General features: G+C 46.3%; 2 protein-coding genes across 4 annotated transcripts in view; one reads left to right on the plus strand and one right to left on the minus strand.

Annotated features, from left to right (window-relative positions):
- ATXN7L1 (ataxin 7 like 1) overlaps positions 1-3,161 on the minus strand; it is a 195,793-nt gene extending 192,632 nt beyond the window's left edge. For 2 of the 3 annotated variants that reach the window (XM_090042020.1, XM_090042019.1), the window contains exons 1-2: positions 2,885-3,161; positions 2,561-2,629 (exon numbers count right to left, since the gene is read on the minus strand). In XM_090042020.1, the coding sequence (XP_089898146.1) occupies positions 2,561-2,629; positions 2,885-2,999 (184 nt within the window). In that variant the 5' untranslated portion in view covers positions 3,000-3,161. Of the gene's footprint in view, positions 1-2,560; positions 2,630-2,884 lie in introns of those variants that run through there. The other variant, XM_090042021.1, reaches the window with a different exon arrangement.
- Positions 2,998-23,492, plus strand: part of CDHR3 (cadherin related family member 3) — a 114,990-nt gene continuing 94,495 nt past the window's right edge. The window contains exon 1 of the mRNA XM_090041057.1: positions 2,998-3,241. Coding sequence (XP_089897183.1) covers positions 2,998-3,241 — 244 coding nt within the window. The remainder of the gene's footprint in view (positions 3,242-23,492) is intronic.

The following is a 23,492-nucleotide window of genomic DNA, read 5'->3' on the forward strand; positions in this document are numbered from 1 at the left end:
ATGTACATGCTAGTAACCTCACAAATGGTCAGAAAGAACAAACATAGCAGGGACATCAGAAGACATGGATGTCAACAGTAACAGGTCAAACAAAAATGAGTTGGGGTTTGAACTGAAGACCTTTAGATTCACAACTCCTGGTCGTAGTCAAACAGCACTTTCAAAACCACAGAAGACAAGCATATCTGACATCATATTACATTCCCAAGTACCATTACAAACATGTGTGCAGTACATTCTACATATCAGACTCTTGTTAATAAAAGTACAAAGAATCCTGAAGAACAAGAGCAGCACAAGCCAATTCACGATTTACAATGGAAATAAAGTGATAGTGATGGGTGGGGCATTAAAATTATATTATCTTAATGAATAAGGCACAAGTATTTCAACACATGCTAATGTATTCAAGCAGGTTGAAAATGCTTTCAAAAGATGCCCAAATCAAGTTCCTATCTGGAAGCAGTGAGAGATTTCTAAAGTGTTCTATTTTTAAATGTAACTGGGGTTGATTAGAGACAATAACGGCATTTTACTGTACTACCGTGTAAATGCTATTAATACGTTATACCTTTCAGCTACTACTATTTCGGTAACAAAGTTTAAGACCTTCATTTCATACTTGGTAATGTGTTTTACTGGATGGCATATATGTGAAAACAAAACAAAAAAACTAAACTACCCTAGTAGTCCATAAGACACAGCTGCAGATGATGAAAAAGAAAAAGATTAATTCTATATAGGTTGTGAGCTGTATTCTAAAGAACTAAGCTATTTGCATGTTGCACTGAACAGAGGATACTTATGACTAGAAGCCAAGTTCTTGAACCATGGATTTGCCATTTGAGCTCTTCCAAGAGGGGATATAATCTCAAAGCAAACTTTTTATAGAAGATAAGGTCAAAGAGCAAAAGTCTTCTTTATAAAATCAAGAAAGAGTACAAGTCAAAGTTTTTTGAGCTATGAGCCCCTTGAATTTTTGCCAAACTTTACAAACCTCTATTCAGGTGCCATCATATGTGTTTGGCTAAGGAGTTTATCTAAATATGAATTTTAAAATTATGTTAATAAAAAATGTCACTGAAGTATTCCACACATTCTTGATAGTCTTTTCATTTAATGAATACCAGATTTTTTTTCCATTCAAGAATGATCTTGAAAAGAAACATTTTCTTTACCTTTTATTTAAGTCACCCGCATTCATTGACATTAGCATGAATACAGTGACATTGACAACACGGTAAAAGTCTAGTTCACATAATGCCATGATATATATTCTAAAAAACTGTTATTATAATACTTAAGTATCCAGTATAAAAAATGGGATCTCTCTCAACTTAAGTATGTTATCATAAAAGTTTTACGACTACGGGCTTGTCCTTTATGAACCAATTTCACAAAAATATTTTGGTGTCAGTTAGGCTAAAACTTTGTAAAACCTCATTCAAACCAACACAGACCAGCACAGCTTCCTCAATTTGCAGCCACACACAAACATTTCCAAAATGCTGGTTCATGAATTTCATCACACAAGCTTCATCTTAGTAAATAACGTCACAAACAAATCTGTCTTTTTCAGTCCTTACTATCCCCCATGTAAGGTGCTTTGCTTACAAACTTATGGTCTCCTGTTAAAGATAGCATATTTGCACATGCGAGTAGGTTGGGATTTATCTGTGTGTTCATACTCATGAAACCAGAAAACGTAATATTTTAAATGACAGCCTTACGCCTAAATTTTCTTCACGCGATTGATGTGGCCTGTTTTTCAGTACTAAGGATTACTCAAATTAGCTGTGATCAGGAATCGGCCGCACAACTCCGCGTAATCACACTCACCGCACGACTGCCTAAAACCGAGCACAACTCGGTCAAATGTGAGCCGATTTAAATATTATCACACGCTCATTTTTGCAGCACGCAAAGCCTGCTCCTTACTGGCGTCTTTCCAGCAGTGGCTGCTAATGAGGTGAAGGTGTTAAATGTGCAGTGCTGCACATGTGTGTCTCTTCCACACTGAAATGAGGGAAGGGTTGTGCCAAAAAAAATAAAAATAAAACATAAAAGTAGACAAAACCTAGAAAGAAATCCAACATGGCCACTGCTGTACGGAGGGTAACTTTCACCTCAAGTCGCCTGATGCCCCGTTCACAGCCCGCACCACGTTTCTACTTCAGAAGCTAGTGCGGAGCGATGGCGTCCTGGTTTTTTTTTGCAAAAATATGTATTTCTATAGCTATAAATAAATATATATGCATACCTCCACCTCCAACACTGGCAAGTGGCCCCCGCGCTTCACTGGGCAGCTCAAAGCACACCAAAAACCCGCTACACGGCTCGCACCGTGTGTCCGCGCACCCACCCCCACTGCCCTCTGCGGAGGGCCTGCCCCTGAAAAAGTCCATGCCAGACCCCCATCCAGCACGAGCTTTGGCATTTCTTCCCCCACGTCCTCTTCTGACCTGCTGCACGGGAGGCATCCGGCCCAACAACCCCTGGCTGAGGCTGAGCCGCCGGGGAGGACCAGACAGGTGGGGCGAGGCAGGGGCGCTGCACTTACCTTCTTTATTAAGCCTCATCACCTCGCGGCTTTTCCCACCCTCTTTTCCAGGCTCCTCTACGTCGACACCTGCAGAGGGGAAGCCAAGTGGAGAGTCACGAGAGGAGGGGACGCGTTTGGGGAGCCCCGCCACAGCACAGCACCAGCACCAGCCCGAGCAGGGCCCCCGCCCCCGTCCGCCAGCAGCATCCCAGTCCCGCCCGGCGCCGCATCCCCGGGCGGGGCGGGGCCCCCGGGGGCAGGGGCCGCGGCCGCCTGGGCCGGGCGTGCGCTGCGCTGCGCTGCGGGGACCCGGCCGGTGGCCGCGCGCGGCGGTGCCCTTACTGTGCGGGGGGGCGGCGCCGTGCGCGTGCGGGGGGGCGGCCTCGCGGACCCAGGCGGCCCAGGGCTGGCCCAGGAACGCCTCGGGGCTGGGCACGGGCCGCTCCAGGGCCGCCATGGCGCCGCTCCGGCTCCTGCCTCCTTGTTGCTTTTCCCCGTTTCCTCCGGCAGCGGCGAGCGGGCGAGCGAGGCACGGGATTCGAGAACGCCGCACGTCATCCTCGGGACGTTCCGCCGCCCACACGGGGGTAGTGTCAGCCCCTGCTCCCTATCAGATCGGGCTCCCCGGCCCCCCGCGCGCATGCGCCGCGCCTGCGCGCCGCGCGCCGCGAAGCCACTGCCCTCAGCAGCGCCGGGCGGGTAGCGCCGGGCCGGGGCGGGGCGCACCTGAGGGGGGGCGGGGCCGGGGCTGCCCCGGGCACCCTCCCGGCCATCGCGTGGGCTCTGGGCTTGGGAGTGCCCCTGGGAGGAGTTTGCAGAGCCAGCGTGTGAAGCTGTTGCTGACCCCAGAGGGCAAACCTGCTGGGTGGGGAAGGTAGCCTGTGGGTGTAAGGGCATGGGCAGGCCAACGTCTTTGGTGGGATAGCTTTTATTAGACCAACTAAAACAGTTGGGGAAATTGTTCTTTGCAAGCTTTGGGGCACAAGTGCCCTTCATCAGGCATAGGGAGAATTGCAGGCATCTCACATGCTCTCCTGGGAGCCTGCGAGGGGCTCTCTTGGGGGTTTGGGCGAGCATCAACCTTACAGTGCTGCTGGCTCCAAATGGGTCAGCACCACTTGGGGAGGGTGGTGGCAGCGCCGCGGACAGGTTCAGTTGTAGGAGATCCAGCAGTAATTTGTCCGTAACAGAGTGGACATTGCAGGAAAGAGCCTTGGCCTCGCCTGCCCTGTCAAATGGCATCCACTACGTCTTTTTTTTCTAGAAGCAGCTGGCATCTAGGAGCCTCATCCTTAATATTTTAAAGCCAACTTGAAATCTCTGATTGCATTTAGAGAGTGTTTCCTGCTGTGCTGCGAGAGCTGGCTGGTCGGCGTTCCCCGAGACCTGTAGCAAGAGCAAAGGGTAAAGGCGCTGGAATGTTTTACAGGTCTCCCGTTATGTCTCAAAGAAAAATGAGCTGCCCGCAGGATGACTGAGTGCCACCAACCTGATGCACCTGGGAAACAAGCAAAAGCTATTTGAGGGTGTATCAAGAGAGGTATTTCCAATAGGTAGTAGGGAAGTGCTAGTGCCGGTGAACAAGGCCCTCATGAAACCTCATTTGGGACACTAGTTCATCTGTGTTCAAAAAAAGATGAATACATACCGGAATAGATAGAGGAGCTTTGTTTGCTGCCTAAAACTACCAGGAAGGGAGAAGAATTACTTAAGTGAAAAGACCAGGTTCTTACTAGAACATATCGGTATAAACTGGCCATGAATACATTTTGGTTGGAAATTACAAGATTTGAACTATCAGAGTGAGGTTCTAGATAGTTTCTAGTAGAAGAGTTGTGACAAAAGAAACAATTAGCTTTTAAGATGGTGCTTGGTGAATTTATGAAATGGATTATTTAACATGGCTGCCTACAATAGCAGGCATCTAGAATTGAAGACCCAGAAGGTGTTTTCTAGTCTTATGTTCCTATGTCATTTCATAAAAAAACAACATGCATGGCCATGGATCAAAATATCCAAGTACATTTGAAGCATACAGGAAATGAGGAATGAACCAATCTTAACCTCCACAAAGGAAAATAAATATGTATTTGAAAATGAAGTACTTCCCTACCAAACCCCTCTTAAATTCACTTATGGTTTCAACATTGGTGTCATCACAATGGGAAAGAAAGTCCTTGGTATGTGTCAAGGCCTTTGTCAATGTGTTCTCACTACGAAAGGAAGCTGGACTCTCTTAAGAAGATACAGCTTTACATGTAGTAAAGGCTATAAGCGAGATTGGACTATCATACAATAAATTTAAGCTTATGCAAAATAAATGTTAACAGTTAAAGGAGTCAGACAGACAACAGCCAGCTAAACAAGTCACACCAGACAAGCATCACACCATAAAACCTCTACCAGTTATTCAAGGTCTACATCTGAGGACAAGATTCAAAGGAAAGGTATGAAAACCAGGTAAATCCTGGTCACTGAACACCCAGTTAAGGTTGCTGGAAAAATATGTATGACCAAACACCCTATGAGATGATACAGAGTTCTCAGAGCAGCAAAGCAATTCTTAAGCACTTAACCTGAAAAAAGGAAGATTTCAACTAAAAATAAAGGAGGAACAAAAACAGTTGGATACAAGCTGCCATAAACTAAGAGAAATTTATGAGGGAACTGTCCAACTTCAACACATGGCACTAATCTACATGCTGCTTATCATGACACACTGCAGAGCTGCAATCCATGGTTTAACAGAAGCAAAAATCAGACCATATGAAAGAAAAATTAGCATGAATTGAAGATGCAATATGTCTGATTACTTCCTGGAAAGAAACAAACCTCAACAATCAAGGAAGGTCAATTTTGAGCAAATCACTTCCATGGCATGCACAAAGGAATTTGTTCCTCCCACAAAATGCATCATTAGAAATACATGTTATTATACTTGAAGGTGTATAAGCTGAATATGAGCCAACTATAAGCTGAATATGAGCTAACTGTGTGCTCTTGTTGCAAAAAAAGCCAACAGCATACTGCATCATATTAAGAGGAGCGTCACCTGAAAAATCAAGGGAAGGGATTCTTTTGCTCTATTCACCACTGCTAAGGCCTCATTTAGAGTACTGTGTCCAATTTGGGGCCCCATGCTTCAAGAAAAATGTGGACAGATTAGAAAGAGTTCAACAAAAAGTAAAAAAAAAATGATTAGGGGCCTGGGAAATATGACATATGAAGAAAGGCTGAAAGAACTAGGACTAGTCTGGAGAAGACTGAGGGGGGATGTAATAACAGTCCCCAAATATCAGAGGGGTGATTATAAAAGAGGATGGAGATACCCTTTTCTCTGTGCCTGTAGGAGACAGGACTAGAAGCAAACTACAACAGAGGAAATTTAGGTTGGAGATTAGGAGGAACTTTAGGAAGAACAGGCTGCCCAGATAAGTTGTGGAATCTCCATCCCTGGAAATTGTCAAGAACATGGTAGGAAGACACTTGAATGAGATGGTTTAGCCAGGGGTGATCCTACCCTGAGGGGAGGCTGGGCTAGGTCTGTAACAACATGGACATTAAAAAAAATTGAAAAGCCAAAGGTCAGGAAATGATGTATACAGGATAATACTAAGGAAGATGCTGAAACAAAGTATTGAACATATCCCAAAATTTATTTAGACATTTCTTTAACCTGGAAATTTCCTTAAAATATAATCAAATGGAATAATTATCCCAATATACAAAAGTAGAAATGTCCTCAGCCCAAACACCTGTAGACACCTGTGTTAGCAGCAACAGTAAACTATTCTGTAACAGTCTCAACATTGTAATAGTAACATAACTGACCAACATGGTAATACAAATAAATTAGACTTGACTGAGAAACGAATAATTAAACTATGACCCTATAGGGATATTTCCTGCTTTACAGACATTTTAAAAGTTTTGACTTCACTTGGCACCTTTGCTGGAATTTTCATGGCTACAAAATGAAACCAGTAAAACAAATGTATAGCAAAATTAAATCCAGGTATCGATTTATCAGGTATGGAAGAAGGCTTTTATGTAGTTCTAGGCTAGGACTCCGGTGACATGGGTTCAGATTCTGGTTCTGTGAATTCTGTAAAATGATCCGTATAGGTGAATCTTGAAGGCCCAATTCTATGCTCTGGTCTTTGATTCTAGTTAAGATTTACCTGTTTGTATTATTTTACAAAATTTATAGACATAGAAATTAAACATAGTCTACATAATATTTTATAAAAGTGCAGTAAGAAAGTTCAAACTATCTGTACAAGTATTAAAAGAAACAGCTATATCATGACCTTTAATGTCTTAAAGGAACTATGTAAAGCCAATCATTTTGTAACACAACCATTAAAGTTTAGCAGTTTAGAAGGAGATTCATTAGTATTTCTAAGAATGTTACTTTTGAATGGGTTTACTACAACAGCAACTCCTTCCAGTATGGATAGAAATGATTCCTTAGAGGCCATATTGGTTATCTGCTACAGAAGAGGCCCAAGTGTCCACCTGGTGGGAATGGAACTCTAAATATGAGTCATGGGACTTTGTAGTTCAGTCACTGAACTCATGCAGAGACAGCACTGGGAAACTAGCTAGCTCTCAGAAGGGAAGCATAGGAACTTCAATCTTATTTTTCTGGGGAACACAATTGGATGTATTTTACCTCCCTGAACTTTTTTCTTTAAGGTCTCTATTTATATCCTGCCTGAATTTAATTTTTCGGTTTTCTTTCTGTAAATGTACTGTAGCTCCTACTTGAGGTCCATCTCAGCTGAGAGGGATAGGGAAGCTTGAGACAATGCAAAAACCACCACAAAAATCTTGATGTGCTCTGATAATCCCACTGCTAAGTTGCTTCTACGGCACAGTCTAACCTATTCTATTATATAATAGTTAAATATGTGTCCCATACTCACAAAGTGAACAACATTCCAATAAAAAAAAAGCAAACCCTACATCTTTCAATTTGTAAGTAAATACTAGACAGGAATGCCAACTCAGCATCTACATAGCCAAATGCAAAACCCACCTTTCTGACCCACCCTTTCTCTAATGGAAGCATCCTCCCCAGCCACAAAACCTAGTCTCTATTGATTTAAAGAGAAGTGCAAGAAAGTTATTTATAAATGCCGTAACTTCAGAAGGAATTCCAGATACCATGGCGATGGTTGTCATAGGAGAACCTAGATAGATAAATGGATTAAGCAGACATTTGCTTAGACATTTGCTTGGAGAACAAATCTAAGACTGCCACAGATCCCTGCACACAACATCATTAAAGTGAGATGTGAAAAGCTAAAACAGACTGCTGCTGGATACTGAATCAGTGACCACAAACATGAGATGGAAAACAGGAATCAGTATATGTTGCCAGCCCAAGAGGAACAGCTATGCAACGAGTATGAAAGAGGTGAAACAGATACACTTTCTAGTCCAATGTCCAAAGCCATATTTTAGACAGACTACCTGGGTGCGTCCACACATGCAGGCATGTGTGCTTGCAGCAGCTCAAATAGCAGTGGCATAAATCTGTGCTAGAGATTTTTGGCTTGGCACACATACATGAACATGCACTTTGGTATGGAGCAAATTGTGCCACTTGGGGCAAATTGACCCTGCCCGGCTCCTCCCAGATTTTCAGCCAGGGGGAGCTAGAGCCTGGGGCCAGCACCTGTTCTGGCCTCAGCAGTATAAAAATCTGTCCTAGCAACTTGCCCTCAGGAACTTTTGAGGCCTGGCCAGTTGGTATCTGGGGCCACTAGCGCTTTGTGCCAGCTGGACTGCTGAAGCAGCCCTAACCTAGAGTGGCCCCTGCACCTCTACCCACTGCAGCCTATGGCAGAGAAGGCTGCTGTCTGGCTGTGACCCACTGCCACCTGCAACAGCATCCCCCGTCTTGGACCTGTGGCCCCATAGCTGCATGCCTGCCAGACCCAGACTGGGATTGCACGGCTGCTTGGGCTGTGGTATGGGCACTGCAGCAGAGCCTTCTGCATATCTGGGCCAGCAGCCAGTGGGCCATGACTGCACAGTTGGCCTTTGGACAGCACTGCTGTCATGTCTTCCAGTGCCCCCACTCTGCCATCTGGGCAGCTCTCGCCCAGAAGATGTGCAGTGACCCTCTTTGAACTATCTTGGCCCTTAATGGTGAGGTCAGCTACCTCATCTGCCTTCAACTGGGCGCCCCGGTGCTGGCCCTGGGCAGGCTCCTCTTCTTGGGTTTCAATACTTGCCTCACCAGCAGAGATCCTAGTGTAACCTGTTTAAAAATTGCAAATTCTCTGATGAGAGAATTTGTGTTTCTTATTAAAATACCCAAAATCTGTGTTCTGCTATTAAAATGAAATGCCACTATTTATAGAGAGACCAGTTGGACAATGTTTTATTGATATACAGGCAGTCCTTGACTTACAACGTTTATAAATTGACACCCTGTTTCAACTTTATGACATCAATTTTGGCTTACAACGCTTGATCTGATGTGACGCCATGCCAGCAAACAAGTTTGCTGTGTTGCTTAGCTTGCTGGAGAACATCTATCCAACCTTGTTTGGACACTTTCTTTAAGTAAGCAGACAAACAAGACTCCAGAAAAACTTGCAGCCAAGACTCCTGAGAAGACTCCAGCCAAGAACCCTTCAAAAAATCCAACCAAGAGCCCTTCAAAAAGTCCAGCAAAGTCACCTCAAAGAAGTCCTTCCAAATCAGTATGATTGCTATTTACGATATAATACATTAATGTAGCTATATTACTCATCCATAATTGATACAGTACAAAATTCTGGGGTATTTTTGGTGAAAATAGGGTATCAGGCCTTGGTTCAGGTATTTGCCCTACTCTTGCCCCTCACTTCCAACTCACAGCCCCACCAGGTGCCCCTTACTCCTGACCTGCAACCCCTGCCTGCCCCCACTAGCTCTCTCCTGGCAGTAGCTCCATCCCAGCACCAGGACGTGAGTCCAGCTGTTGCTGTCCCACCCACTGTTTTGTGGCTCTGAGCAGTGCCAGCCCTTGCTGTTCTACTTCCTGGCCAGTCCCCAGGCCCCAGTAATCCCCATGACATTCCTGGGATGCCCTCAACTGGAGCTCAGGGACTGGACTGGGTAAGCCCCTTCCCTTCCAGGCCAGCCTCCCTCCACACAGACTGCTGAAGGGAAAGGGGGTGGGGCTCGAAGCCTGGCTCTGGCGGCCTCTCCTACCTGGACTGCTCCCCCACCCTTGAAATCTATCTCTCTCTTTCAGACACACCCCTGCTGCTACCTCCACCCCTCCTCCCAGCTTATCACATCCCCCAAGTGGTTTCTGGAATGAGGAGGCCCCCGCCGCTCCCGGCTGGGGCTGTATGTCCCAGCACCGGTGTGGGCACAGGGCAGGGGCGCAGTGTGGCAGTTACCCCTGCAGTTGCGGCTCCTGCCAGCAGGTCTTGTCCCATCCCATTTGGTGGCTGGGCATGCAGAGTGTAAGATGTGTGGTGGGGATGTGGGGTTTGGGGGAGAAGGGTGTGGGGGTTGTGGGACTTGGGTGGGTTTGTGGGTAGGTGTAGGGCTTGTAGAGGATATGGGGATTGTGCATGGGTTTGGGGGGTGGGGCTGGTGGGTGGATTGTGGGAGTGGGGGAGCTGCTTGGGGGGGTGGGTCCCCCCACATGACACACAGCCCACCCTGCAGCAGCAGTAGCAGCTGCGGTCACTGGGGCTATTGTTAGAGCCCCAACCAACGCCGCTTATGCAACATGGCACCACACTGGCCTGGCCTGCTTACTCACGCTCTCGGCCAGAATGAGGCCACTCCTCTGTCACCTGAGGTCCCAGCACTGCACGCAGGGGCCATGCACCTTCGTGCTGGGCCAGGTCCTGGCTGCATGGAACTGGTCTGGCCTGAAGGCATGGGAGGGCACATCCAGGTCAGAACCAGCCCAGTGCAAGGGTGCGCAGCCCCTGTATGTGGTGCCAGTATTCTGGGTGACAGCAGGAGCGGCTTGGTTCTGACCGAAGGTGTGTGCGAGCAGGCTGGGCCAGCACAGCAGCATGTTGCACAGGTTGGGGCTCTGCCAGTAGCCCCAACAGCTGCTGCTGCTGCTGTTGCGGGGTGAGCTGTGTACTGTGCAAGGGGACCCACCCCTCTTGAGCAGTCCCACCCCCCACAGGCCCTCCCCATAATCTCTCCCTCCCACACACAGCACCCCCACTCCCCATCCCTGCTTACCCAAGACAGAGCCTGGGTCAATCCACCACTGCAGCCTTGCCCTGTTCCTTGTTGCCCCAGCATGTTGCAGCAGTGTGCTCTGGAGCAGCAGGGGCACAAGGCAGGCATAGAGACACTCTGGCCAGATGCCAGAGTGTCTTTCTGGAGGACTCAGCATTTGGTTGCTTCAGGGCACACTTCAAGAGTATGCCCTGCGCTGCTTTTTTCAGGGTGTTTTTTTTTTGATACCTGGATTCCTCAGTACCAACATTAGAGTCAGCACTGCAAATATGCAGCACGGGGAACATTTTTTCATTCCCAATGTGCACCTGTGCTTTGAGATGCCACAACAGGCATGTGCGAGTTTGTCTGGATACACCCCATGTGTTTTTCTTAGGTTCTTACACAGTCCGTTTTATAGGTAGGGGGTCTACTGAACTAGAGAAAGCGGATGGCCGATTTTGCAGGCTGATCCAGGGGCTGGCTGCCATTTTTGTGGGCTGAATGCAGCACCCCTCCCTGCCTCCCGTGCCTCTGATTGGCCAAGGGGCCCATTAGTCCTGCCTTTCTGCAGAGATTGCTTGATGGTCCCAAACCACCACTTAAATTGCTTAACAATGTTTCCTTTGATGACTTCCATTGGCATAATCAGGGGATTAAGCCCACAGAAGCCATTAATTAATGCATAATTAAGCAATCTAAGGACTTAATTAAACTCTAAACTGAAATATCTTATTAAAATAAAGCTATGCACACCATGAATTGTAACTAATACCAACTGTATACACTTTATTAAAGGATATTATAAAAAGGATTTTACTGAAACTGAATGCTAATCTTGAGATAGGCAGTTCATGCTAGCTATTAAATGCAATCAAGCTGTATCCAGCTGCAGTTGCTGTAGATGGTCTCTGTCTCTGTGGGGTGAGCACTTGTCCATATACTGACATGGCATGATCAGCCCCCACTCACTTCACGAGAATGATGAAGCAGCATCTTGCTAGGGTGTAGAGATGTGGAAACTGGTCATAGAGTCCTAAAACACAGGCACAGGCATAACTATCTGGCACTTTTTGATAAAGTTCATATAAACAACATATTCACAGGCACACTCTTTCTAACATCCAAGGATTGCTTTCAGTAGCGGAGGGTCACAACTTAGAAACAGGCACCTGTTTGTGGTCCAAAATGCAAGCAGCATGAAGGAAGGTATGAACCACAATGGCAGTGGTGGGTTGTACTTATAGTACTGATTCAGCTTCTCAGGTATTGCCTGGAACCTTCTTCACTGGTTTTCACGAGGATAGCTTGATAGTTCTTGTGATGCCCTGTCTTCAACCCAGCTTATGAAATTCATAAGCTTGTTGTATGTGTGGTGGATCACAACCTGCCAGCCTTCAAACCAGGTTAGGAGCTCCATGAACCAGGTGGCATTGTCAGCCACAAATTTCACTTGATTTTGACTGTTGCCTCACCCTAAGAGAGCATAAAAATTAAACATGCACTGTGTGCTGGGTGTGATTTTCAGCTCCTCACTCCCAAACTGCTGGTATTACTGCATATGCTTAGCATGGTAACAGACCACAATGAACCATGAATTCCACCTGGTGATCACAGGCTTTGGTCGCAGCAGTACAATGCCATGCAAGTCCCCACTTTGAGTGGTGATGGACTCCCTGTACCAGACCTTATGGCCTGGACAGTGCTTGAAGGCTTTCTTGAAAGAAGACACCAGGCTATCCACATCAGGGAACTGCATGCATCAGATGTCACTTACTAATGTCAAAATGTGTGCATTGCAGGTGATGTGAACTGTGTTGGGCAGCATTCCTTAGAGCATATCAGAGAAAGTCTTGCACATGTACATGGTGTTATTGGACGGGAATGGAAGATCTTGCCAAAGTCTATGCCAGAGCTGACAATTACCTTCAGAATGGTTTGAGACAGGGTAGAAAAACTGACAGATGTGAGGTGGACTGGCTCTGTTTGAAACACAGGTAGGTCCCTGTCTGTCATCTTGAAGGTTGGTACCTTCATCAGAAACAATAAAGAAGGAGTCATACTCTGTCAAGGCAGCATTTGTGGACTGTACATGTGAAGAAATCACTGCAGGGAGATAGTCTTGGTGAAGCTTGTTGCCACACAGAAAACTGCCAGCGTTTGGCATGTTTTGGTTCAGGTAGTCCCTTAACTTAGGGTGATCAAGTTTCTTCGGTGACATGTTTGGTGCTGTGAAAGATTCCACGAGGGAAAATACCACCTCTTGCCTTGAAAAGCTGCTTTCTGTGGTCCTTTTAAAGACTGAGGACATGGTTGCTTGTTTCTTGCTCTGACCTTCTGCTTCTGCAACAGCCTTCCTCTTCATATGTGCTTCAGAGAACCTTGTCAGACTCTAAAGGCATTTATACACCATATGTAACAGGGGGCAAGCTCAGGGCCAGATCTCGTGCTGGCCTGCCCATCTGTTTCTATGGGCAATCTGCCCAGTCTCACCTGGCCATGACTTGGTTGTTTCCATAAACCGCTGGGATAATGCGGAAGACTACCCATTACTGCACCAGTGCCAGGGGGTGTTATCTGTGGCTCTCCCCTACACTGCAGCCCAAGCCTTGAAGATGGCATCCACATGTTGTAACCATAGCCTGGCCCCTAACTCTGGCCTCTTTCATTGGGTTCCTTGCCCCACACACACAGTCAGGGCTCCTAGCCTCTGAGCTCCTTGCCTCTTGCTAGCCTCTATGCCCCCTTGCTGGGCCCCACACCCCTTCCCAAACTCTGGCCTCCTTGCCCCTCATTTGCTCTGGGCACCTTGCCCCCCTCTGACCCCCTTTGGTCCTGCCGACCTCCTTGCCAGGTTACCCACTAGGATGTGGGGGCTGGGGTTAAAGCACCCCTACCCGCTTTTCACCAGGGTGGTAACTGGCCTGGCATTTCCTGGGGGCTCCCACACCACTAGGAGCCCCACCAAGCCATCCGTCCCCAGCAGGGTGTAGTTTTAGGTCATGCCCAGGACCAAGAACCTCCTATCCATCCCCATAAGCAGTTGCCCTTACCTCCAGGGTTGTTCCTGCTGCAGCTCAGCTAGGCAATGTTTCTGCCTGGCTGGCAGCAACAGACTGCAGCCTTTATGTCCTAGGGTCTCAAAATGACTGCCACCATCAGGCACCTGCTGAATGCCTGACCCAGCCCTTAAAGTAGTAGGCACCAACAGTGCCCTGCCACGCACATACATTTGCCTGCTCCAATGTGCCAGAGATCTGGCAGGTCAGAGCAGACTCAATTAATTGAGTCTGCTCTGCACGCAAGCTTGTGCGCCTGGTGCTGTATTGCATGCATTTGTATAAACAGCATAAATGTGCGTCAGTGCTGAGAAAATGGCAGCGGCGCACTTTTGAACTAAAACACCTTCAATGTGTTTTAGTTCCAAAGTGTGCCGCCACCATTTTCTCAGCATGGATGCACATTTTGCCATTTATACAAATGCATGGGCCACAGCACAATCATGTGTACACATGCCCTAAGCATTGATCTATGTTGGTTTTCTTCAACACATCCAGAGTTACATAGCAGGCAGTAAAGAAGACTGTCTCCACTTGCATGGAAGGTCCCTGCAGGACACTGTCTTACATGGTCCAGCACTGAAATGTATTTGGCTGTCTTGGAGGATTTCTTAGTGTTCGTCATCCCTGCTCCACCTCAGGCTGTAGCATGCTGTAGCACAGGACTGGGCAAAATCTGGCCTGCAGGGATTTTGCCTAGCTTGTGGTGGGGAGGCCAGACTCCATTTCCAGGCAGCCCCAGCAGCGCTGTCTCCTTCAGCTGCTGCTGCTGGACCCAGTCCTGCTGCCCAGGCACTCTGGCCCATCTGCGCTGCACCCACCACTGGAGGTGGGACCTGGACAGACAGGTCATGTGGCCAGGCAGCTGAGATGAAGCCTTGGACTGGTGGGGGGGTAGCATTTGGGAGCAAGACAGGTATGTGGGGCTGGAGAGACCCTGGGATCTTGGGGCGGTGACAGTGTGGGACAAGGGTCCTCGTCCCGAGGCAGAGCCATGATCCACTGCCCACATGCCCTTGCATCAGGTGCTGGTTCTGTGGGCAGGGATGTGCAGGGAGTGAATCATGGCTCTGTCCTGGCTTTGGCCCTGGCTCTGCACTGTCACTACCCTAGGGCCACAGGGTCTTAACAGTGCAGGGCTGGGGCCAGGTTCTGTGAGTAGGGATATATGGGGAGCACACTGTGTCTCCCCCTGGGTCTCAGTGCTGCTTTCCCCCTGTGTCTCTTCCCTGGTCCCAGGACTGCTTACTCCCATGCTTGGGCAAGGGACATGGCCCCAACCCAGCACTACTGAGCCAGGCTATGATCCTGAGTTCTGTGCTGCTATGAGCTGTCCTACATTCCTGGACAGCTCTCCCCAGCTCCCCGGAGCCCAGGCCTGGCCCCTGTGCCCCCTGCCAGCCCATGGCTGGCACCCATGGGAACCTGAAGGTCCCCTGGGCTGCTGCAGATGGCAGAGCAGCAGGAGGTCAGGAGCAGCCCTAGCCTGAACTGTTCCTGTTGGGAGCAAATTTGGTCCCGACAGGGGCGCACGTGTAGATGTGCTTCTGGGAGCACTTTAATGAGCCTGAATTTTCTGTGAAGAAAATTCAGGTGCATTAATTGCATGTGTAGATGCACCCACAGAGCTCTAGGTTACCTTGGCTAGACTGCTACAAATGCCCGAGCTAGCTTTATGGCTCTGTATTGTGCTATGTAGACATACTCTTTGATCTTGTCTGAGGACAGGGAGTTGTATAAGAGGCGTATCAGGAACCAGGCTATTAATTCTACTCTTTCTGCATTTGTTCTGTCTGGCAAACTGCCTAAAGTTCACTGACTAACACTGGCCTTTCCCTCCTCATATAATCCATCCCCTAAGATGTCACCCCATGTGGATCATACACCCAAACTTCTAATTGTTCATCATCACTCTCAAATGACAAAACACAAGTGGTTCATCAGACTAAGACTGTGACAGGAAGGCTTGGGACAGGGGCTAGAGAGATAAATATATTTATTGTAGAAAACCACCATGTGTGGATTTTTTTATCACGTGGGTATTCAGAGGAATACAAAACATGGATATTTGCATATATAAGATTCCATTTCCTTGTACTGAGAGAGGTGCCCAGAAGGTCCTGCAGCTGAACCATTTTAAGATAACATAATATAGATGTGAAGAACAATACAAGGCTTAAGGTAGATCAGCAGAGCTAGCATGGATACATGAACCATTTTTTTCAAGCCAGTTAAACTCAATCTGGTGGCTATGTTCTAAATTGTCTTGGTGAATTAAAAAGATATAGAAGCCGGCTCATAGCCATCCATTCAAGTCAGGGCAAGTTAAAATAGAAAAAGAAGTGAAAGAAGTGACAGCTGTTTGCTAGAAAAAAAATGAAAAAGATTATATGGTACTCTGGATTGTAAAATATTAACACACACATACACAAAACCCCTTGTAAACACCCTACATGATGGCTCTCTTATGTCTATGTTTGAATAAGGAGCCACTTTGCCAAATTTTCCTCTGTTAAAAACACCTTCACACATTTCTCATAAGACATGTATAGAAAAATGCAATAAAGCTACTAAAAAACTAGCTTTGCTTTCTAAAATTTCGGAAAAAGTAGGTTCTCTCTTTTAATTCCCAGCCGCTTGGGTCCTCTGTGCACCCCTAGTGGAAGACAATGCACATGCACCTCCTGAGCATGGCTGTGCACCCCCTGCAAAAAGGCACTGTCAACACTGTCAGCGGTACCTGCAGGTGGTCACTGCTCTCCATCCTGCTGCAAACACCGCCAGCGGCATCTGCAGGCAGTCCACGATCGCCTCTGGCTGCCGCTGATGCTGCCAGTGGTGTCTGCGGGTGGTCGCCAACTCCTGGTGGGTAGTCACCCCTCCACTTCCCACCACCGACAGTGCCAGCAGCATCTGTGGGAGCTCCACACTTGCCACCACTGCGCTCCCTCTGCTGCCACTGACTGCGCTCCAGCTGCTGCCAGTGCAGCCATGCCCCCCCAGCTGCCAGGGGCATGCGCCGCTCATGCAACCGTCCCATCTGGAAGGTTCCTGCTATGTACTGCATTTTCTTGCATGCAACATGCACCTGTATATAGTACACTCTTTGTTTTCAAAGGGGAGCCTGAAGGGAAAAGAACTTTTGTGGCAAGTGAGTTGCTGCTGCTAGGAAGTAGAGCATGCTGCCAGCCCCATGCACCAAATGGCTCATGGACCAACCTGGCATACCAAGTCTGACTCCATGTGCTGCCTCTGGAGCCATGTGTCAGGTCTGACTGTGTTTGCTGAGTCTGGGACTGCATGCTGAGCTGACCCCCATCCACTGACTCTGGGGCTATGCGCTGAGTTGGCCTCCCTCCTATTGACTCCAGAGCCGCTTGCCAGGTCCAACTTAGCATGCTGGCTTTGGGCCATGCAATGGGGCTGACCCTGCATGCCTGGTCTGGCAATGAACCAACCCTGCACACTGGCCTGATCCAGTATGTGTTGCCCTCTCATCTGCATGGGGGGCTCCCCACAGGTCCAGAAATTTGGTGGCAGGGGAGCAGTGGCAGCATTAATTACTGTGCTTCCCAGAGCCACAGCAGCTAACACTGCCACTGCTCCTTCACTCCCAAATTTCTGGACCTGTGGTGATCCATTTTTCTCACATAAAATGTATGTGCACCCAATTTTCACCAGCTGGTTTTTGGGGGAAAGATTCAGGTTATAGGCAAAAAAAATATGGTAACATCTAACCAGCTACATGTGGCAATATTTTGGCATCAAACTTTTCAACTGGGATGGGAGGGAAAAGAGGAGTGGAATCCAAGCAAAACTATGTACTCTACTTCATCTTGCAATTGTGCTGGCTTTTCTGGCCTCTCATCTCCCTTCACTCGCATATTGTTCATAAATTGTAAACTTCTCTGGACTGATATCTTGCACATACAGCAGTCTTTACAGCATATACAGTGCTATTGGTGATACACAAATGAGTAACAGTAACTTACTGTGTCCCCCTTGATATTTTTCTTCCTTTCTATGCTAGCTTTCACTCCACATTTTTCTCCTGTGTCTTTCTCTTAGTCTTTTCCTCCTGATTACATGTTCTGCCTCTTTTCTGCTTTTGCTTTCTGTCTCTCTCCACTCTCCCAAGTATTTTAACATACGTTTTTCTCATCACCCTCCAGATCACCTCCTGACTTCTCTTGACTGCTCCCCTTCTCCCTTGCTTTCTGGATCTCTCTCTTCACTCACAACCTCTCCCTCTGGAGAATCATAGAAAATGAGGGTTGGAAGGGACTTCAGGAGGTCATCTAGTCCAACCCCCTGCTCAAAGCAGGGCCATCCCCAAGTATATCATCCCAGCCAGAGCTTTGTCTATCCAGGCCTTCCAAACCTCCAAGGATGGAGATTTCCACACCTCTCTGGGTAACCTGTTCCAGTGTTTTACTACCCTCCTAGTGAGAAAATTCTTCCTAATATCTAACCTAAATTTCCCTTGCTGCAACTTAAGCATTCCCTGCCTTTTTATCCCCCTTTCATCACCAGCTTCCCTCATTCATCCCTCTTGCCCCCAACCGCAAGGGAAGCCTTTTCTCTATGTCTTCTCTACTCCTTAGGGACCTCCCAACCTATGGAGAATGTCTTCACTGTCTCCCCTCATGGGTCTCTCTGCAGTTGCTGACCTCTCAGGACTTGCCTCCTGCCCAGGGGACCTTGCTTCATCTCCTGCCTCCTATGGGAAGGCAGGAGTATCCAGTGTCTCCAGGCTTCCCTCCTGTGCGCTGGGTTCCCTGTCCATTAGGAATCCCATTCCTTTGTTCAGTGTCTTTCCCCATTCCCAGCAGTGGGTCCCCCCAGCAGGCTTCTGGCTTCTCCTTCAGCCTCTCCTCTGCCCTCTTCCTGCAGGGAGGACAGAAAGAAGGGGCTGGCAGCATTTTTCCTCCTTTTTTCCTAAGTTTCCTCCATTCTGTTACCTTCCCCCCTCCAGCTAGTGAAAGGGTACACGTGGTCTCCCCCTGCACATACACTTTTGTGGGGAGATACCCCTGAACCTTCCCTGCTGGGGATAGAGAGCTACAGGCCCCCTCCAGGGCCTCCTGGCTGGAAAGGCTGGTGTTGCCCTTGTTTTGCTCAAGATGCTCAGAGCAAGTGGGAAACAGTCAGCAAAGTCAAGACCAGAACACCCCCCCTGCTTTTTGGAGGTCATCAGAGTCCCTGCTCAGTGCAGAGGCAAGGCTCAGGCACACCAGGGAGGCTGTGAAGAGTGAATGGTGCCTCCTACTGCTGAAAGTCAGCTTTAAGCCACAAAATGAATGCCTGCATTTGGATCCCATCTTCCCCAGTGCCTCGGGAAAGCTGGAGTTGTTTCAGCCCATTACAAAAACAAGCAAACAAGGAGAGAGAGTTGGATTTGAACATGGGTTCAAACTTCCTGAAGGTTTGCAGTTGTTGGATATGGGTTCCTGCTCACATTACACCTGCTTCAATGTAGGCCAAATTTTGGCCCTAAATAATGGACAGAAAAGAAAGACAAACTGGTTTGGATAAAACAAAGCTCTTCATTTCCTCCCCAGTTCTTGCCCACTTTCAGAAACCAACTCAAATGAAATTTTGCTCGAGGTTCTGAAATGATTTGACAGTTGTTGTGGTACCGCCTATTTCCAGCCTGTATAAGAACCCGAAGTGTCAAAATTGAAGGAGGAAGCCTGTTTTTCTTGTATTTCTGGCCAAGACTGGAAGTAGAAGTGCCAAAAATCAATTGAATCTTATCTATTGTATTTATAGAGCATCTTATAGGTTCCCATATCTGAGTGCTAAATTTACAAGACTCTTTAAATTCTAGTCCAAGCATGGGCGACTGGTGCCTCCCGAGTCTGGGGTGGGGCACCAGACCGCCGATGGGCAGGGGGGCCCCAACTGGCCATCGCCAATGGGTGGGGGGGTCCCCCAGCAGCACACCTGCATGCACCCCCTATGCCTTGCCAGTGAGTCCAATCTAACAGATTCAAGGTGCTTGGCTTGTGAATAATCTTAAGAAAGGCACCTGGCATTCTAGATGTCAATCTGAATGAAACCCCAAATCCTGACTGTTTATTTGGGCACAGTTAACTATGTTCCTGAAAGGAAAACTAACTGAAATACAGCAATATGTCTGACATTTAAGCAGTTGTTTACATATAATACATTTGAATCAAATATTTCTCTTTATATGATATAAGCAGGTCAACCTCTGCTGGCCTTGTTATTAAGATAGAAGGCAAAGTAGATTTGCACCTTAAAACTACAGCTCTCTATTTATTAATGAATGCTGGTATGCTGATATTGCTGGTAAAGGATGCAAGATGGGCAGCTGAGACAGCTTACGGATTCCTTAGATTGGGCCTAAATAAATCTTTTTGGATCTAAGGCCTTCAGACTTTTTAACAGGATAATACCATCTAGTAACCAGCACCTTATACAAGTGATTCTTGCTTTCTATATATACAGTGACACCTAGTATACATAGAAACTGTAACACTAATGAAAAACTAAACAATACAATCTTATAGAGATATACAGCAACAACAAAAAACATATAAAATAACCATTTAAGTAAAATCTCTGAATGTAGTTCTGCCTTCAGATATATTTTAAGTCAATTGGGGCTGTTCCCATGTGTTTGGTTGCAGTCCTGGGTGCAGTGCTAGCTGTTGTTTTTAAAATCTTCCTTTTATTGACAGACAAAAATATGCTATTCCTTTAAGAGACAGTGGGCATCTGTGGATTCCCTCTGTCTGTATGTGTTTAATTTTGCTAAATAATAAAAATAATTTCAAATAAAAATGTTCAAGTTCAGCCCAGTTACCAAACACAAACTCCTCTGCTCCCTTATGTGGAAGTGAATTCTTATTTTGCATGTATTGAAATATGCTAAATGTAAAATATTAGATACTATTTAGCCAAGAAGCCTGTAATAATTTGGTAACGCAAAACCAGCTTCTTTTACTGCACTAGTGGAACTTTTGTCCTCGGCATCACACTTACTAATTGCTTAAGAATGTTATTGAAATTGCAATTCACAGTACAGAAAAATCTAGTGAAAAGCATCCTGTAGAGTGAGCAGTAAATCTAACCGAAGATATTCTTCTCCAAGATACATATTTAGATTGCAAGCTCTTTGGGTGGTCTGCTGAGTGTGTACAGCAGAATGGAGACCCATTCTCAGTTGGCCCTTATGCACTCCTTTAACAATTATTATTGTTATTTATTATTAATAATATTATTAATAATGCATTATCCTAATAGTAATATACAACAGTAATATCAAAGTCACCTGCAAAATAAATAGTAGCATTTTACTAAATATATGCTGAAATGAGCTATATAATATTGTAGACTTTAAAATATGTCTGGGACCCCAGCAAAGTCAGCATGAGTAACAGAAAGAAAGTTATCTTGCCCCTAAGTCAGTGGTTCTAAACCTTTCTATGCTCAAAGCACTCCTCCATAACTTTTTGGAAGTTAGCACCATCCTGGTTGAGAAACACTGAGCTCGAATGTAGCTGGTGCCCGGTGAGGGATGGAAGGTGGGCAGGGCCTCACCCCATGGTGCTCTGCTTCTTCCATCCCCTTCCCCCTCCCCCTCCCTGCTCTGTAGAGCTGCTTTGGCCACCAGAGTTGTTCCTTTGGCAACTCACATGATGGCAACCATATCCACTTGCACTCGCAGCCCATCCTGCTGGCCCTGGGAACATGGAAGGAACCAGGGGATGAGTTTGGCTGAAAAGTGTGACCTGATGGCTCCACATCCCTTGCCCATCCATGTGCATGGCAAAGCAAGCTACTGGGAGTGGGGGGCTGCCAGGGGGAGGAGGAAGGGTAGCGAGCAGCTGCAGGCACTGCTTGTATGCAGGACAGAAGGAAGAGCAGAATGAATATGTAATGAAACATGGTTGTGAAAAGACCTGCATGCGGTTTCATGATCACAAAAGCTGATGTAACAACAGATGGTAAATTCCCTGATTTATAAAGAAATGCCTACATTTGGGCTCCTGGAAATGGTCTGTCTTGGACAACTGATGGAGGCAATAAGGTCTGACCATGCCTCTTCTACATATGTTAAAGAGAAATAAACACAGGGTGCCAGAAGTGTTCAGATATCAGGGAATTTCACCATCGCATCTATGGGTAACTATCTTTGCCTATCAACACTAGGGAATTCTTTTGATACATCAGTGGAGAAATGAGAATGCCAAGCCATCACCATCAGATGGGCTGCATGTAACTATCCCATCTGCAGAATATCATGGTACAAGTTGTAGTAGTGTCCTCTCTGCCTATCTAGTAGCAAATTGTATACCAGGAGCCAAGAAACCAGGTAATCCAAACACTCACTGAATTTCCATGTGCACACTTTAAAAGTTACAATGGATGCTTTACACTGGAATAGCAGATGATGCAAATATCTTAGACATAACTGATTTCAGTATTTACAGTAAATGATTGAAACAGTTCCTTATCCAGCCTTTTAGCCAGTGCAGTTCATGGATAAAAAGGTGAGAACATCCACATTATCCTCCTTCCTGCAACCAACTGACTATGGTTTTTGTGGTATAGCATCTGGTTTTATCCTGCCAGCAAGATCTCCAGCTCTCAAACCTCTCATCTGACCTCTCAAGATGCCTCGTTAGCTCGTTCCCAGGCTGCTTGTCTAGCCTACTGCTTCTTCTGTCATCTGTTTTGGGACTTAGAGTTGCTGCAGAAAGTTCAATAGAAATTTATTCTGTTAAAATGTATAGCCCAATGGAAATTCCACCACTTCATAAAATTGGGCCTATTTCACCAGTTTTGTTTCAGGAAAATACCAGGGAGAAAGAATTCTGACAAAAATGGGTTGCTGTTTCTACAAGAAAAGGATTCAATGTTTTAATTTTAAAGTATTAACATTTTATATTATAGAAAATTAAGAGTTGAAAACAAGTTAAAAATTAAGATTGAAAGCAATATGAAACATTTTAATTATATGAAATTGAATGTTTCAATAAATCCCTTTTCAAAAAAAAAAAGAAAAGAAAAGCAAAACATCCCTTTGTGGACCCTTTTAAAATGTTCAGTTTTGCTCCAGTTGTGAAGTTTGGGTTTGCTTGCAGCAAAAGGAAGATTTTTACATCCTTTGCAAGATGGAATGTCCATTCCCCCCACAGCTCTTCTTTACCTCCCTCTGGAGCTTGGTACTCTGATTTCATTCACTTCCTGTTTCTATGCTTTGGTGTTTATGGAGTCTCTTCTGTCTGCAGGCTACGACACAGCACAAGTTTACACCAGTATAAATTATATTGGTTTTGTATACCAACATAAATTACAGTGGGATCCAGAATGGGCAGCTGTGTAACTATCCCAGAGAAAAGTGTGTAGTGCAGAAGACAACTATTACAGTGCCTTGCCAGTAGGTGGCAGAGGGAGGGCTGCTTGGCTATGCCTTGAATTTTGAACTTGTAGTATGTGGGCAACAACATCCAGTTAGGTCTGAGCCAGTAGGTACATTGCAGTTAGTGATTTCTGGGGTGTAAAGTTTAGGATTGCTGTTATCTCTTTGCATATCATATCATCCCATTTTATTTTGGTATTCTTTCCTTCTTTTTTTATCTAATGGATTCTTATCTTGACTAGGCTGTAATTAAATAAACCTCATGATACAAGTGCCTTAACCTGCTAACCTAGGTAAAACA

The sequence above is a fragment of the Crocodylus siamensis genome, chromosome 4 (assembly GCF_052110815.1).
Source record: "Crocodylus siamensis isolate JL-2025a chromosome 4, ASM5211081v1, whole genome shotgun sequence".
In the NCBI taxonomy this organism is placed as follows: Eukaryota; Metazoa; Chordata; order Crocodylia; family Crocodylidae; genus Crocodylus; species Crocodylus siamensis.